Below are 18,575 nucleotides of genomic sequence, written 5' to 3'. Positions count from 1 at the left end.
GGGAATGTTAAACCACTCCCTGGTTTCCCTGCAGCTGAGGTATTGGTGACAGCAGATTTAATTGCCTTTGTCCTAGCAGGCAGCTAATGAGCATTATGAATAATGCTGTGGCTTTCCAGCCCTTCTGAAATCATTTGTGGCACCTGACTCATAATTCAGCTCGAATCAAAAGGCTGCCAACCTTGTGTATTACCCTTCTGTTCATATTTTATGATTATTATTCAGGCTATTCTTTGGAATTAAAAGGGAACAATGGGATTGGGAGGTGAATTTAGCTTTTATTATTTCACTAAAATTCCTCTTGGTTATGTGGCCTGTCATGATCTCCTGTTGTGTTTGCAACTAAACTTATTTATCCAAGGAAAACAGGGGTGAAAAAAAGTCCAGCAGGGGTAACCAGCCTGCTCCATGGAGAGGGCTGGGCTTTGGGCAGTCAGAGTCCATGGCTGGGACAGGAACGTGAGGACTCCAGCTCCTTTCATCCCCAGCAGCACTCCTGGGGCATGGACAGGGCATGCAGAGCTCAGAGGCAGACGAGACCTTTCTGTAGCAGGTAAATTCCTTGTTCAGAAACTGAGTTACATCCAAAAATTCTCCCCGGAGTCACACCCACCTCCTAAGTCTTTTCCTCCTTACATTTTGCTCCCCCTGGCTGTCTGGTCTCTGCACCACCCCAGCAGCATTCAAGCCCGTCACAAGGGGTCAGCAAGAGCAGTGTTTTTCACTCAGTTCGATTCTCAGCTCTCCCGGCTGACTCAGGGAAAGACCAGGAGCACTTGTTTTCAGGAGAAACTCCTTTTCTTTCAGGACACGTGAGTGTCTCCCACCACAGATCCCCTGGGGTATGAGATAAATACAGATAGAGATAGATACAGACAAATAGATGCCATAGAATGGTTTGGGTTGGAAGGGATGTCAAATATCATCCAGTTCCAGCTCTCTGCCATGGGCAGCGACACCTTTCACTAGATCAGGCTCAGAGCCACATCCAGCCTGGCCTTGAACACTTCCAGACTGGATGAGCCCTGAGCTTCCTGTGGAGATGGATGGAGCTGGACAGAGCTCTGTACACATCTCCATATAAACACTGATGTATGCATCTCTTCGCCTGTGTGCACCCATGTGAATTGATTATGGAGTCATTGCTATCATGAATCTATAATTAAGTCACTGTTATAATTGTAGCTACTCCTATTGAGTCACTTTTTAAATGTTAAATTAGTTGATGATTAAGAGTTGCTAACCCCTTCTACACCTTTGTCTTCTCGTATCCATATACTTTACCCCCTTACCCTTCTGCATCTCTGGTCTTTGTGTAAATCATCCTAAATTGACTCTAATCTGATTTTCTTATGTGTGCTTCATCCATGTCCTAAGTAATAGAGTCACCTTTGCCACTGAACTCTAATAAAAGTTGCACTCTCATAAATTCATATTAAAACCTGCTTCTTGCCAGCTCCTTTGACAGTGCTTCTTTGAGTGGCTCAACTGCTCATTCTCACAGGGCTGTGAGACTTTCCACTAAAATATCCAAATATTTTCAGACCCTTCCCGAGCTGCTGTTTGTATGAGCAATAGGAGAAACAAACTGATTAAATGGAAGCATTGGGCAGCTCCCAGAGCTCTGATATCTGGTTTTGGTGAGACTTGGAATGTGTCCCACATTGGGAGTGCTGGGAAGGAGGGTACAGGCTCAGGAGAGGCAGGTGAGGTGTAAGGGAGAGGTTGCACAGCCCCTGCAGTCAGTGATGATGTGGTTCAGAGCCTTGGAGTGACGACTGGGGGGGATGGAAAAGAGGAAATTTGTAGTGGGTGTGTGCTACTGATGGCCCAGCATCAATGAGTTATTCTACAGGCACTTAGGAGAAATTTCTGGATTTTCATCCCTGTGAAAGATTTCAACTTCCCAGACACCAGCTGGGAATATCATTCTGCTGAGCAAACCTTGAAAATCCCTGACTTTGGTAGGAGGTAACTTCTTATTGCAGACACTCAGTGAGACAGCTCACAAAGATGCTCTCCTGGACTTGCCCTTTGTGGAGAGCAGAGGACTTGTGTGGGATGTGGTGTTTTGTGGCTGCCTTGGCCACAGCAATCGTGAAATGGCCGAGTATAAAATTTTCAGTGTAATGAGAAAAATATTCAGTGTAATGAGAAAAAAAGGACAGCAGAGTTGCTACCCTGGACTGCAGGAGAGCAAATTTCAGGCTATGCAGGGAGCTGTTTTAGTGGAGTACACTCAGAATCTGCTTCTGAGGGTTTAGGGAGCACACAAGGGTGGGTCAGACTTTAGGAACCACCTTTTAGAACCACTGGAGCAGATGATTCCACTGTAGTTTGAGTGAAGCAAGTGGAGCTTGGCCAGCTTGGCTGAGCAGGGAGCTCCTCGTGGAGCTCAAGAGGAAAAAGAAATTATGTGATCTCTGGAAGCAAGGTCAGGCTGCACAGAAAGAGCACAGAGCTGTGGTTCACATATGTAGGGAGAAGACACAAAAAACCAAAGCTCCGTTAAGAGTTGAAAGAGAAACATCACCAAGGGAAAAAAACAGAGACCCATGCTTAGGAAAGGAGATGTATTTTATTGAAAAAAAAAAAATTACATTTCACTTATACACCATGAAAATACTGAGTTGTGTGTTATTTTCATAAGAAGAGGTCAAGACTTGCACAAGAAAACCACATTCTTTATTACAGCATTACTCCACGAGATGAGGCTCTGGTGGCATCTGCACTGGGCATTTTCACTAAACAGTAGAGCAGGGCTAAATGTGCTTTGGGCAAAAACCCTAAATATTGGCCTCTTCCAGGTGCTACTGCCCATTGAAGACATGGCATTCATTTGGTCAATACTGAATTATTTCTGACTTAGAGACAAATCTTACAGTTTCTCTACTCACGTAGGTCCCAGGCAAATTCATAGCTATCCCTCCCCTCCACTTTTTACAACTTTGATTAATTTTTCACATTCACCAGATAAAAGCATGCTAAAGCAGTGTATGGGCTGCCAATCTCCCAGAAAGGAAACAACACTGACAGGGGATGCAGCACACTAACAAACACTGACAGCAAATGGCAGGATCATTGGATGGTGCTGAATTCTCCAGTTTCCTCCCATCACTGCAGCTCCAGCAACAAGCCCAAGTTTCCTCCCCACCAAGGCATGTGTTCACATCCAGCACCTGTCAGGCACTGAATACACGAGCTGTACCAAATGCAGGACAGGTGACATCCCAATGCCATCTGTCACAGCTGTGTCCCAAGGACTGTGCTCCAAGCCAGCTGTGACAGGCTCTATCACACCTCTGAAAACCCCTTGTGAACTAGAGACCTCTTATCAATCTGTCAATGAAAATTAATACTAATGCCACATAAATTCCCAGGTAACTGCCCTTATTTATTTATTGATTTAGTGATTTTTTTCCTTGCTTAAAGCTGGTGGGAAGGAAAAGGTCGTGACCTGGACAACTCTGACACCATGCAAGTGCTGTGAAAACAAACTTGACATTTTCTCCACTTGGATCTCCCTATTATATTCCCTACTTAGAGCACTGATTTATTCAATGCTATTTTCTACTCTGCTAGGCACAAGCATCACAAAGATCATGAAGAACAGCCACACCAATTTTTTTAAGTATTATAATATTTTTGCAACACGGGATGGATTGAGAACACCAAACTCTGCTGAATCGCCAGCTCTTCTTTCAAGTACTTCACTCAAAAAATTTTCTTTTCTTTACCACTAACCATGCAGCTCTGCAATTAGGTCCTGCTCACCCAGCACCTCGCTGCCAGGGGGAGAGGCAACTCCACTCTCCCTCATTTTCAGCAGCTGCATTGTCCCAGACCCTCTCTAGGAGCAGCATGGGCACTTATCTGTTCCCAGGATGAGGAGGTTAAGGGAACTAAAGAAGATTAAAACTTCAGGGGGTTTGACTGGATGAATTCCCCATTGATTTTAGCTCCTTCATGTCCCTTGTTATGGGGACAGGCATATCAGGGACAGCAGAGATGATGGGAGAGGAAGGTTAGGGTGCAGTTTTGTGGTGTAGCTGAGATGGACGAGTTAGATCTACGACAACAGCTGATAATTCTCCACCTTTCTTTTCAAAAGCACAAAAGCCAAGCCTGAATCATCTGAATAACGCACTTCCAGAGTCTCTTGGTTCTCCATGGCCTGCAGAAGAAATCTAAGGGAATTATTACACTGTGGCCAGGGAAACAGGGGGCTGTACACCAGGAGCTTTTGGGTGCACAGAGTTGTGCTGAACCACAGCCTCGGTCCAGCACTGCCCAACAAACCCAACAGCTCCCCACTTGCTCAGAGGAACTCCTCCACATTTCCCCCACGGGAGGATGCAGGCAAAACTCTGCCACCACCATGGGGATGCTGCACCCACAGATTCCCAGGGGAGGAAAAGCCAGGTACAACATATCCCCAGCACTGCTTCTCCCTGCCACAGCCTCCCTCCTCAGCAATTCATTATTCATCTCGGTGACATTTCTCCTGCTAACTTAGCAAAGCAGAAGGATTTCTTTTTTAACACGTCCAGAAATCGGGAACTCTCGGGAGAAAAACTCATGATAAATTCTCCTCTACTTTTTGCAGTGGTAATTTATTCACAAGAGTGGTGAGGATGCTGCCACGTTAATTAAAAGGGACGTGACCAGTGACCTTCAGTTTTGCCAAATCACCAACTGCTCCGGTAGGTAATGACATTTATCATAGGATAATGCTCCAAAAACTCTTTTATGATGCAGACCCTTGTGCTTTTTACAGAGACCCTGAAGTTCAGCCAAAAAAAATTAATCTGGACAGTATGTGGCCAGTTGTGCTTTAGCTCTGGTTTCCCAGCCATAAGAAACAGACTCAGTGTGTTTAGCAAGATGAAAGAAATTCTGCTCTGATTTTGAACCTTATGAGCAGCTTTGCCTTTTGACTGAATGGGATTTTATTAATAACTCAGCTCTCCTGGAAGGTATTTATGAATTTGCATTCAGAACAAACAACTAAAATTCTTCATTCTATTACAGCTGACAAACCACAAGGAAAAAAATCTTTACTTTCCTCATTTGCCTATTCACCTGTCTGTGCACAGGGTTAGCACAAGCTATGAATTAGCTTGGTCAGCTCCATACAATGGGAACAAGCCATTTCAGTTCCATCTTTTGGCTTGTCCATGTATATGTCACTATTAAGCACTTTTAAGACCTCCCTGTCTTATTTAATTAAATAAACAAACCCATCCCAAATTTTTAACCTAACCTAGATGTATTCGAAACTTCTTTCCAATGCAAAATTTCAGGCTTATGATGCAAAGCTTACCTGATTTTAAAATGGATAAGGTAGCAATATTTAGGGTTTTCTTTTTAAACAATGGTTATCTACCATCCTATTGCCTCTCTCTACAATCAAGCGTACAAGCCTTACTGCAGGAAGGATACAACTTGTAATGGCCAACCAGAAAAATACACAAACACTACAAAGCCTACAGTTTCATCAGAAATTAAATCATTTGCTATTACACAGAACTTCATTGTTTTTCTGGCACAGAAGTCGTTGAATTACTACACATGCCTCAAGGACAATCATTTAAGATGTGTAAACAGATAACAGGTCCACCTAATCAGTACAAAGCACCACACAAACTTTAAGTACATAGAAAGTTTGCTCATAAATATTTCTTTGTTTAACAATTCAGCACTAAAAAAATATTACTTAAAAAGGCATCTTTTATTAAGTTATTCAGTTTGTCCAGGGCTGGTGGGGTTGTACTATCCCTACTATATTACAGCCACCTGACTCTCTTTCCAAACCATTTTACTTCTCTGGAAGAAAAGGCTATGTGTGGCTGGGACCCAAAGCTTCAGCACAATCTATAAAAATATAATTCTTTAAGACCTTCTGCTCACATCCTGAAGGCCTACTCAGCCAGCCCCCCAAATTCTGTTTCCCACCCCTACCACATTGCAAATAAAGCTTCAACATACACACACACATACACACACACACACAGAGTACATAAATTACACTCTTCTACACACAGATTTTTCTAAACAGCAATGCAACCACGAGGGCAATAGGTAAGTGTGATTCCAGTGGTAACATATGGCACAGCCTTCTCATATTGCTGGTTTTCTCTCTCTGAATAATGTGCTGCCTTATTCACTGCTCTGCACGTTGGGGGATTTATTACCATTATTTGCACTGTGGAGGCACTGAGTCAGGAATGCACATTTAGGAGCATCCCATCTGCCTCGAGGTCCTCTGCTGCCACAGCAGTAAAAGCACCAAACTGGTGGCACTGGGGCTGTCACCTGGCACTGGTTTCCTGGTGAAGCAGATGGGAGTTTTCCTTGGCTGTTGAATGCCACACCACATTCCTCCCTTCTGGAAATGGGTCACTCCTGAAGCAGTGCCCTGACAGCAGCAGCCCTTTGCTCAGGGCACACTCCTCCAGTGGCTGACAGAACCTCAGGGATTTACCTGAAATCTGCTCCTGCATGCATAAACTCACTGGTTTCCTCATTTATTGACAATAATGCACTTTCAAGAGTTTTCATTTATTTGAAAGGGCTATTTTTGGGCTGTCATTGAACATCTCGAAGCTTGGTTTCCACGGCAGACAAATGTCTTTAATGGACAGGTTTTAGAAAGCTACAGAACTGCTCAGCAGGCTCTCACTTACCAGGAACATGAAGAACGTGTGCTTTCAGCAAGAACATCTCTCTGGGTAACTAATCCTGGGATTCTAAACAGGAGTGGAATGACTGCAGTCAATAAACCAGTAAGGCAGCAAGGGGATGTAAAAGGGACGTGTTTTTCTTTATGAAGAAATATTTTAATACCAGAGTGACCAAAATTCATAACGTGTCTCAAATTTTAAAAGTATTCTTCAACTGGACAAGAACCTTTACTTGGGAGAGCTTCTTTAGTATAAAACCAAACCTGTCCAGGACACAAGTGTAATGATACAGCACTTTCTGCTCTCCTTAACCTGGATCCCTGCTCTCCTCCTGCTGCAAACCACCACCCTGGCAGGGACACTGCTGAGTGCTGGCAGAAGCTCTCGTTCCCACACGAGAAACATTTGCTTCCCACTCTACAGCCCTGTGTGTTCTACCCTACACAGCGGAGGTAAAAACTCAGTGGAGTGCTGTTAAATGCTGCACAAGAAACAGATCTCAAAATGAGTTATGGTTCTTATTCCAAGACCCTCTTCTCACCTTGTTTGCAGGAAAAAAGAGCACAACACAATGAGGTCCATATAAAATGTAAGAGGAATGCAAGGGAGTGGTGAAGAATGCCAGCAATTTTCTTCCTATGAACCATCTTTAAGAAAAATAAAGACAACAAGCACATTACTCACTTCCACATCCATATCTTACAGTAAGATGATTACAGGGCATAAATGTGCTCTCTGCCATTAACTACCCTTTCTCTATCCTAGGACATAACTAAGGAAACATTTAATTACATCCACTTTATTCAGCAAGACTATCAAACCATTCTTGTGCTGTTTAATTCTGAAATGATTAACATATTTAAAAATAGGATCTAACAATTTGTGTGTGCACAGTATAATAAATGTAGATGCTTTTATTACAATCTTCCTTGCCACGTATTTTAAAATAAAATTAATCAATACAATCACCGTAACAGTCTCAGACAAAAAAATTAACACCATCCAATCAAGACACAGTTAAGATACTCAAAAGGCAGTATGAGTAGCTGGAAACATTGGTCCTCTGATTCTTTTGTATAACACATGGATTATTCTCCCCACTTGAGATAAAAATCAGCACACAAACATTAATAATTCATACTGCAGGTTTCTGAAGTGTTTCTATTGAGTGTGAGTAGCACTGCTTTTAGCACAATGTCTTTATGCATGTCTCAATTCTCAGCATGTAGAGACAAATCCAGGCCCAGAGTAGACTGCCTGTAAACAACTTTTGGTCTCTCCTGAACAGGTGGCTCCAAAAACGAGTGGACTTGAGCAGTGGCCACAGGCACTGCAAATCACTCCAGGAAAAGGGGATCCAACACAAATTAATTCCAGAATGGAGAAAGATTGTTAGGGAAGTTGAGTGGACACAAGCACAAAGCATTCACCTCTCCCATGCCTCCATGTGCTGCAGCAGGAGAAGCCTCACTCTGACCTCACACATGTGGCAGTGAAGCCACCAGTCCCCAGCTGGTAGTGCTGGACTGCTGGGTTACACCTTTCCTGCTCTCAGGATGGGAAGATTACCCATGTTACAGACTCCACTCTCTGGGCTAAAGTGCTTGTTCTCCTGTCATCAATTAGTACCTAAGCTAGTTCAGACTGACCTTTTATCTTTAACTAAAGGTTTGCAAGTCAACAACGCTGCAAACACCAGACAACGCTGGTCAGTCTCCTCCAAGGCCCTGAATAAATAGCGGGCACTGTCTGACTGAATCACTTCCCAGCTGTATCAGACAGCAGGAACTCAGAAAAAGATACAGGTATTATATGCAGGAGGAGAGGAGGGAATTAAATATTAGACAGGACTGTGCTGAGTCTTTGAATTTTGTTCTGCACATAAGCTTTGTGTAACTCTAAACAAAGAAAAAATGTGTACCTTGACATTCAAAAATACCTGTTAGACTGCTGTGGCTACAAAATGTTAGCTACAGAATATATTTACAGATAATTTCTGATGTTTGTTCCTGGCAAGAGATGTTAAGCCCAATTCTTCACTGAAGACATAAACCTGACCTAATTTAGATCAGGTGAGTGGGAGTTTAAAACAGGTATCACATGAATAACCCTCAGGGACTCAAGCAGATGAAGCCAGCAGCCCACTGCTACAGGATCCAACTACTGTGAAATAGGAACTTTTGCAAATTGAGCACATTAGTATGAATATTCTTTTCTTTTTCTTTTTTTTAACATGGGTGTGTCACAGATTCTAAGGAAGGTGTGAATTATTGAATGTATCCATTCTCTGAGGAAGTGGAGAAAGATTACACCTGACAGGTATAAACTGCTCCAACAAACATATCACTTTGTCTTTTATGTCAAGATCATGGCTCATCATGGTTTACAATTAAAACCTTGTTTGCAAGGTAGCTCCAAGCTTCTTTATTTCAGAGAAAACAGCCCTTGCCTTTCTCCTTATCCTCTTGTGAAGTCTCTTTATTCCAATGGCAAAATAAAATTGTGCTGTCTCACACTTACTATACGGGCATTGACCATTGTCTGTACAGGCAGGGAAGTTCAGGAAGTTGAGCCCTTCTTCCTAAGAGGATGGCAGGGATTATGCACTTCCACATGAAATACTCTAATTTTAAAAGATAAATAAACTCATAGTTATGTTTGGAATATGGCATGCAGCACTTGGTTGATCAATGTCAGAAACAATTAAAATCCTTTTTGTGTTCAACTGTTGAAACATATCACCAGCTATAGTATTTAAATATCTTTGCTGAAAGCAAAAGATATCTCAAAAGAGGTTAATTGTGCTCCTGGCACAGCCACCCAAGCAAACAGCAACTTATCTAAAAAAGGGGGGAGTATCAGTATGAGTATTTTCCAGCCCATCTGGAAGTTGGTGTTGCAGGGAGAACAAAATTTTAAAATCCAGTGCTGCAAAGAAAGGCAGTTCAATGTGCTCAGAGGATCATGGAATGGCTGAGGTTGGAAGGGACCTCTGGAGATCCTCTGGTCCAACCTCTGAGCAAACAGGGCCAAGTACAGCAGGTTTACTCAGGGCCATGTTCAGTCAGCATCTGAGAATCTCCAAGAATGGAGACTCCACAACCTCTCTGTGCAACCTGTGCCAGTGACTGATCACCTTCACAGTGAATTTTATTTTTCTAATATTTAAATGGATTTTCCTGTATTTCATTTTGTGCTACTGCCTATTTATCACCTCTTGGGCACCACTGAGAGGAGCCTGGTTCCCTCTGCACTGCTTCCCATCAGCCACTTGTACACACTGTCAAGGTAGTTCACATCTTTTTACAGGCTGGGCATCAGCCATGAGCTCATATCTCTGACTGCTAATTTTAGCAGCTGTTCACAACACCAAAAATATTATTGCTAGAAAGGTATTTCATGACAGTGGTTAATAAAAACTGTGGCAGTAGAGTCACATTTTGTAGATAAATTCCTGCTAATTTTTTCCCTTAAATTGTCAAGTAACATGATTTTTTTTTTCACTTTCAATGCCAAATGCAGGAGAGGAAATCAATCAGAAATGCAATTTCCATCCCCTTATGCAGTCTGAGACAAGTAAAGCTCATCAATTTGATCTGGATTTAACTTCACACTAGATTTTATCTTGGGACAAGCAAGAACATGGATCCCAGACAGAAGTCCTATGGAAGTGTGAGTGGCCAATACCTGTCAGCAGACCTGCCCTGTTGCTTTAGTATGTGGCTGTGATCCATAGGACACTGCAATGATTAAAAATCCCATTTTGAAGCCTTATCAAGCAGAACTGTGCATTAAGAATGACATTAATAATAATGTATTTCTGTAATCTCTAATTGGTGTTGCTTGCAGAGACATTATGAACAAGTTAATTATTCTGTTTCACTGCAGTTGATAAACCAGTCCAGACCAGATCCTACTAAACCAAAAGTACTACTTTTGCCACATTTCTTCATTGCTAAGGCTGCCAGCAGTGCTCACTAATGTAAGTCAAGTGCCCATGTAGTTTGTAAGTAAATCCACCCACAATGAACAAATCAAAGCAGCCAACTTCCAGGGTAAGAGCTGCTTCCTTTTTTGCCCTTAGATAAAAGAGAATCAAACCTGGCCTCAGAGGCCACACTCCTAACCAGTGATACTGAATAAAGGCATGATCTTGTTAATCAAGATGTTTCTGGAGCAGTTTTTGGAGGAAAATCACGTGGGCACCCACGGACATGAGAAATAAGCAGCCGGAACCTGTGACAACTGAAATTGTGCAGCTGTTCATGGACAAGAAACAGGAGCAGAGATCAGCAACATGAATGACATCTCAAGGTCACTTCAGAGTACTGAATATGCCAAACATCTTCAAAGTACTCCTACACACAACCAGAACTGTGTGTGTAGCTTTAACCCTGCTTAGTTTCGTAGCAGCTGAGATACTGAATACCAGAGTAGGTAACCAGGTACCTCCAGGAAAAGGGAGCATGGAGCCAGCTCCATTGGCACTAGATGCCATCTTGAAATACATTTTCCAGTCAGTCAAGCATTCCACTAGCAAATTCACATCTACAGTCTTTGGCAAGGCAGGAACATTGCTCTCTTGCCCTGGGTAATCACACAGACTAAGTGAATCTGACAGACATTGGGATACCTGGGAATATGCTTCAATGCACACTAACTGTTCTGTTTTTAAAACGGAGCAAGACCAGCACATATGTTTGAGAGTGGATATCTGCCTATGCTGGGCACTATTTCATGAAAGTCAGGTTTCTGTCACAGATCTAAGGCAAATATTACAATTTACAGGAAAGAAATGAGGACATCGATACATTGTGCGTTATTGGAGACGTGGAGCCTTTATAACACGGTGGCTTTCACTATGATCTCTGGGTTTTCTATGTCCTTTTTGCTTTGGACCATTCTCAGTTCCAGCTGGGCTGGGTTTGGTTTGTTTCCTTCTCCAGCTTGCACTAAAAAGATGACATCAGAATGTCATTAAAAACAGCAGTTTGAAAAGAAACAAGTTACATTGTTCTGTTACCCCACTATTTTCTCCACCTTCCTCCCTTCCCCATTCTCCCTTACTGCTCCCTGCCAAAGGCTTCCAAGGTGGAAAATCCAGATCAGCACTGTGATTTCTTATCACCACTGTTCTTATCACCACACCTCTCTCAGGAAAGAAACACAGCTCTGCTGTTAATTAGGAAGTCACACAGACATGCTCAGAGAACCCACAGATTTCATTAAGAACTGAAATATGGGAATTCCACGGGGAGAGAGCCGAAAAAAAATGCTCCTCACAAGGGCCAACACAGCAAACAAACTATTCTTAGTTGATAAACCCCTCTCAGTGCTAAGCACGCACTCAGAGGGACAGTGGGTGAGCTACACTGAAGCAGGAGCTCTTTGGCACACCAAACTCGGCATCTCCTCAAGCTCTGCCAGACTTGCAGAGCTGAGTCAGGCACAGTCAGCACGACTGTCACCCACCACAAGCTAAACAGTGACATCTGCAGTCGGCTCTCGTCAACAATGGGCTGGGAGGACACAGCAGGAACATGCAGACAAAACCACCAAGCTCTCATTCTGTAAATTCTCTGCCTGCTTCTGCAGTGAGGGGATGCTTCAGGCAGGAAAGCAAAAAAGCTCCTTGAGTATTTCTTCTGATGGCAATCCAGACAGAACACGGGTCTGGACGAATTTACCTTTTGCACTCTTAATGGTCCTTTGCAGAACATGCTGCATGGCTGACACAGTCTTTTCACATGCCACCTGCATCAACACAACATATTCAGGGTTTAGTAAAACTTCAGCTACCTACTTTAATATTACTTAATATTAATTATTTTTAAAACACTGCTATTAGAGGAAAACATGACTGACAAAACAAACATGATGATAACTATGCAATGCAGAGTTTGGGTAATTTTTTTTTTTTTTCACTTAATTTTCCCCAGACAGGTATTAGAAATCATAAGTGTATCAAGGACTCTGTGTCCTTAAGGGAAAGAAACAGAAAAATGGATTTGAGAAATTATTTTCAATACTTATTATGAAGTGAGGATAAAAAAAAATCTAATTATAAACATGCATACAGACTCTAGATGCATACATCTCTAGAAAGTACAACATCTTATTTGGCAAAACTAAAAAATTAATCTAACTGAAATATAACTGTTTGATATCCCTTTTGGCAAAAATGAAACTGTGGCTTTTTATCTGAGGTGAGCGAAAAAAAGCCAAAACAGAAGATAGTATTTAAATAATGTCACAGATTAGAAGTTTTAAAAAAAACTCAAGAGAAACAAGGTCCAACTTGCAGAGAGATGAGTAACTTCTCCCCCACCTTCAAATTGTTTGGGTGCTTGTGTGTCCATGCCAGAAGCATAGCAGCAAACAAGTCTCCTGTTCCAACAAAGACAGCATCCACTTTAGGAGACTCCACTCGAATTCTTTGTGTTATCCTGGTACCATCTGCTTTAGCTACAACACAGAACCACAGTTAAGTGACAGCAACTAATACAACAGCAATCACTAGAATTCAAAAAGAAATGTTTTTAAAAGTCATCATCAGATTTGAATTCCTTTGCTGCTTGGAACATAAAGGAGGATTTGTACCAACTTTGTACCAGCTCTTTTAAAAGGCACAGTCTTCCGAAACTTGGCCAGTTTGGAATAGCATTTACAACTTCTGTACTGTACATACTCCATTTAAGAGGGAGGAGGGAGGAACCACCTTCATTTTTCATCCCTCATAACTGTGTCCTTCTCAGGTGGAAACTGTGTGACAGTGAACACACAGTAAATCCTGGGGACAGTACAGAAGGGGATACAGAGAAGAAGCAGAAGGATATTTGATAACCTATCAAGGGAGGCACAATCTGCTAACAGGACAGTGTGACTTTTCAGAAAAGCATTCAAACATGCCAAGTTCCTGGTTTATATCCTTACTACGAGGGTCACCACCAGGGGCTGTAAGAGTCCCGATAAACCTCGCCTAGGACATCCTCCTCTGCCCAGGAGCTGCATGAAGCTCAGGCATAAGAATCCCTGCCGGAGATATGGTGCAGTTATTCCTGTGTACAGCCCTGCTGTCCTGATGTACTTACTGAATTTTCCAGATTAATCTCAGACCTGGCTTGTCTCCCTAACTCTGGATTGTCACTGGGACCTGTCTGCCACCAACCCCCTGTCCTGCTCACCATATTCAGGTCCTGTGGGTCTGTTCCCAGTGGGTGGGGACAGAGTCCTGACTGGGCTATGGTCACACTCAGCTCTTGTCTTCCCTCATGGAGCAGCCCCAGTCTTACCACTCCTGCTATTACTGCAGGACAAGGTGCCCTCTTAGGAATCTGTGCTCCTTCCATGCATTATAGATGGGCCTGATGAAACTGCTTCTTCAAGGAGTAACTGCAAGCACAGACAGCTTTAATGAGAGCACAGAGAAGGAAGGAGCTCTTGACTTACTTTTTCTGTGGCTTCCCAGGGCAATCAGGTAGTCGTTTCCTAGAGGTGCCTGTAGGTCTGAGCTTGTTATCACCACAGTCTCTGGTCCCATGGCATGGAGCATATCCATTACCTTTCAGCATGCAAAAAGACAGGAATCACTGACTGCAATATGTGTTGATTAAACTTCCATTCACAGTACTGAGGATTTTTAACAAACATCTTATTTTGGCATCTTTTGTAAAGAGAAACAGTCTCTATTCAAACAATCCACTTGAGTTAGGGGCATTACTTTGAAACAGGGGAATCAAAACATCCACATTTAAATGTACACACTTGTTAAAATATACAAGCACTTCTGTTTGTGTTATCTTTGGATGTTCTTTTGGAAAGAATACTGTTTCAGCTGTGCTCAGAATTTTTGCCTGCATCATGTTTTCAAAACATACTATCAAAAGAGTAAGAGAATAAATATACAGACATGTGCTCCTGAGCTGGCATCTTGAAGCATTTACTAGAAAGCCAACAATTCCAGGCCATGAAATCTTATTTAGCTACTGCTTCTAGAGTTACCAAAAATTAAAAAACCTAAATCGAGAGGCACAAGTGTGTCTATCTCAATTTTCTTCTCTCATTCTGTTTCAACCTCCAAACTACAGCTGTAAATTATATACCTTTGCAGATGTATTTCCACTCTGTGTTCCTCACTTAAACTCATTAATAATGTACTTCTGACATCACAATTGGTTGTTGCAGACAGAAGTGATTTTGATTTCACAGAAAAAAGAATTATTTCAATAATGAGTTTAGTATAAAGCATGAATAAAATATTAATTCTCCCAGAAGTGTTTAACTAAAAACCTTCTTAGGCTAGCTATGACTCATGAGCCGATGAATGATAGGGATTTATTTCTGCTAGTTTTTTAATACTTTATTGCTTTTTTTCCCATGTCTAAGCCTCCAAGTTTCTTCAGCTGTCAAACCTCTTTGCACAGACATCAGCTGGGTTTTAAAGAAGCAATAAATCCACCAGCATACACTGACACAATCAGTCTGTGCAGTAATATTAAACTGAATTTCATTTCTCAGTCACAATTCACCAGGATCCTAATCTCCACTATTCCTAGCTGTAGGACTTAGTCCTTTTTATGTTAATATTACATCATACTTAATTTTATGCTAGAAGACACTACTGTCATCACAGGTCTTGCTAAGGAAAGGAAAGCCAGCATGAAATCATGGAAATCTATGTAGAATTCCTACCACATTTAAAGGAGACAAATTCCAGCATGGATTACTACACAGACCCATACATGGCATGCAGCTGGAAAGACAGACAGATTAAAAAATAATACCCTGCTAACAACTTCTTTAAAAATGTTTCTATTTCTAAGCATAATTCTGTCTCTTTGGGAGAGAATTTTTTTAAAGCCCATCACAAATCAGAGCTATGGCATGAATCAGTCAGAAGACTAACTGGCAAAACTGATTAGCATATGCAACTCATGTTTGCAGCTGAAATATGCAAATTTAAAACTAATGGCTGCTCAGCTAATTATCTTCTTCTCAAGCCTAGTTCCACTGGGAAGGATGAGAACAGAAGAACTGAGTTGTAGTCACTGCCATGAAGCACAGCTCATCACCCTCACCCAGCATGGTGGGGTCATGTAAAACTGGGGGCAGTGGAAATTCAGAGATGAGATCTCTGCTTCCTGCTGTGAAGTGATGGTGACCAACTTGTGTTGTTTGACGTTGCTGAAGCAAAAAAACAACAAACATTTGGGCTGACAGGCCCCCAGCTACTCTCCAGGGTGCCACTGCAGTTGCTGCTTGTTTTAAGATTTTGTGTTCTTTTGAAGTTCAAAACTGAACTGGAGGGAGTCCATCATGAAAGTACTTGACTAGCCAACAAAACAAAGAGTTCAACCCTCCTCAAGACATCAATAAAACTGGATTTCTATTTTGTCCTTCACCACCAAGCCCTACAGCTTTTTATTTTCTTCACTTTGTGTGAAAGAACAGATCTTTACGCCTCCATGCAATATATTTGCAGGCCATCTATCAGCTCTATATGGCAATGACAGCACCTGTCAATGCTGTGGATTTATCTGGGAGAATGAGGCAAAGCTGTCCTCACACCCAGCATTGCTGAATGTGGACAGCAGAGCCCCAAACAGGTTCTTAATGCCTGGGGTCCCCTGGGGTTTTTCACCCCAGCCAAATAATATCCCCAGAGCTGGCAGTGTCTGGGTATTTTCCACGTGTGCTGCTGCCATCCTCCTTCACTGCAGAAAGCAAGTTCAGAGAGATGTACTCATTACCACTGTAATCCCTTAATGTGGAGCTCTTTTGGGAAGTTTCTTTGGAATTCTGACACTAGAACAGGAAATCTTTTCTGCCTGAATCATACAAGCTTTAATGATAAACACATGAAAAGGACAGAGGCCAAAGTGACTCCAAGGTTGAAGGCAAACTGCAGCACTGCAGGCAGGAATGCAGAAAGAGATGTCACATCCCACCCTTTGCCTACTTACCTCCAGTGCATCTTTTTCCGTGTAAATCTTCCTGCCTGTGAGTAACCTGAGAATGAAACAGAAGCTTTAAAATAGCAAGAGTTCTCCAGGCAGTGACTGTTTGTCTGCCCTTTCAAAGGAGGAAAGCTGGGACTGCACAAACAGGCCAAACCCATCTGTAGCTCCACGGTCTGCTGGACCAGACCTCTACGTGCACAGACACACAGCACTGCTGAGGTGCACTCACACCAGTCCTACCCTGCCTCTTCCAGAGATCCCTGCATCACAAAAATTCCCTCACAAGTGCTTCTCTCCGTCTCCCATGTAGCTGCTCCCTCCCATTAAGGGGACAGCCTGTGCTGCACCACCTCAGATTATCAACTGACCAAAGAGTCACAACTATGTAGACAGGACAGGCAGGAGGCATTTAAATTCTTAGCTCCTATGAGATGCTGCATTTAAATTCTTAGCTCCTATGAGATGCTGCATTTAAATTCTTAGCTCCTATGAGATGCTGCTGTAGTGGTACTTCTGAATTTTGGATGTGATGGGGGTTGAACCAAAATATTTCAGCTCTGATACTCTGGCACATAATAAAAATTTTCATAGTAATGGAGAAGGATGGGGAAGGTACTTTTTTAACCTGTCCAAGAAACAGGCCTCTGGTGATAACAAGAAATAATCAAGAAAATGAGACACTGGAGAAAATGGGGAGAAACTTTTCTGTACACAACTCCTGGATTTTTTATTGGTTTCAACATATGAAAAACACCACTTGAAACTAACAGCTAAAACCCAAAACCCAACACAGACGTACATAAGGCACTATATTGAGACAAGTAAAATTAAGGGGTATCAATCTTCCCTGTTTTTTTCCACAAGTTTATTTGGCTAGTAAAGGAAATAAGCACTTACTCAGCTTCAAACTGGTTAGGAGTGATTATATCTGCAACAGGTACAACTTTGTCCCTGTAGACTGGCAGGAGATCCTTGGGCACATACTGGGGATAAAACAGAGTGTCAGAAGTTGTCAGCAGTGTCTGAGATGTGGGACTGCAATTCTCCTTCCCTCAACCACCACTCCTGCTGCTGCTGAGAGACCTGACAGCTCCAAGTTCTGCAGGGTCAGAGCATCCTCTAGCTGGGGACACTGTCACCAACAGCCCTTTCTTCCCTGGAGGTGATGCAAAGCACCATTTTTAAGCAGATGAACCTAAACTGGCAGCATTAAAAGGAAATGATGCCTGGGTGCAGAACCTTTGAGTTCTCTCTCACCAAGGTGACACAGCAGCATGAGGAAATACAGTGTCCCAGCTCACTCATGTCCTTACCTCCAAACCAAACTATATTGCTCATAAATTTCTGATCAAAAAGGAATGGTTTTTTGTCAGTGTGCAGCCTGGTATTGGCACCCTGACCTTTCTGTCACCCATCACAGCCCAGTGCCCAAGAGCTGTCAGATCCCACATGAAATAAGTCATCTTCATTTAGGTTCCAGGGCTGGGTCAATTCCCAGGAGGACTGACAATGGAAGCCAGGCTACCAGCCAGAACACAGCTCTTGATACATGATGAGAGAACCCCAGAGAGCCAAGGATGGGGAGCAGGGGGATATTTTCCTGTGGACAGGGTCTGTATAGCCTCTGCTGTCTCAGGAGAGAGCCAGAAATGATCCCAGGGCTGGGAAGCTGTCATTCTTTCCAGATACCAATCTCATTCAAAACCAAGAAATTTAAGTAGAAACTTACTTGATGCTGGGATCCAAAGCCACACTTAGGTAAAGCACCTTTGTTTTGTTGTTTAAAAAACAATAAATCTTTATATAACAAACCCTCACTACACCAAGAATCCAAACAGAAGAGTACTCACCATAGAGCCTTCTCCATTCCACTTGTCACCCATCACTGGATCACACACTGTAAAATAGTTTAGGTTAAGAAATAGGGTACAGT

The 18,575-nt window shown here is 42.5% G+C and overlaps 1 protein-coding gene across 3 annotated transcripts in view; it reads right to left on the bottom strand.

The window, feature by feature from the left end:
* Positions 1–2,559: 2,559 nt before the first annotated feature.
* The window catches only part of PDXK (pyridoxal kinase), a 47,433-nt gene continuing 31,417 nt past the window's right edge, over positions 2,560–18,575 (bottom strand). For 2 of the 3 annotated variants that reach the window (XM_005526518.3, XM_088068994.1), the window contains 7 exons: positions 18,493–18,539; positions 17,540–17,625; positions 16,646–16,691; positions 14,133–14,244; positions 13,012–13,148; positions 12,371–12,437; positions 2,560–11,635 (listed from right to left, as the gene is read on the bottom strand). In XM_005526518.3, coding sequence (XP_005526575.1) covers positions 11,523–11,635; positions 12,371–12,437; positions 13,012–13,148; positions 14,133–14,244; positions 16,646–16,691; positions 17,540–17,625; positions 18,493–18,539 — 608 coding nt within the window. In that variant the 3' untranslated portion in view covers positions 2,560–11,522. The remainder of the gene's footprint in view (positions 11,636–12,370; positions 12,438–13,011; positions 13,149–14,132; positions 14,245–16,645; positions 16,692–17,539; positions 17,626–18,492; positions 18,540–18,575) is intronic. The other variant, XR_001331721.2, reaches the window with a different exon arrangement.

Source organism: Pseudopodoces humilis, chromosome 2 (assembly GCF_049639895.1).
Source record: "Pseudopodoces humilis isolate 2021_Gansu_Grassland_sample_001 chromosome 2, ASM4963989v1, whole genome shotgun sequence".
In the NCBI taxonomy this organism is placed as follows: Eukaryota; Metazoa; Chordata; class Aves; order Passeriformes; family Paridae; genus Pseudopodoces; species Pseudopodoces humilis.
Note: the sequence above shows the minus strand (reverse complement) of the source record. Positions and strands in the feature narration are given on the sequence as shown.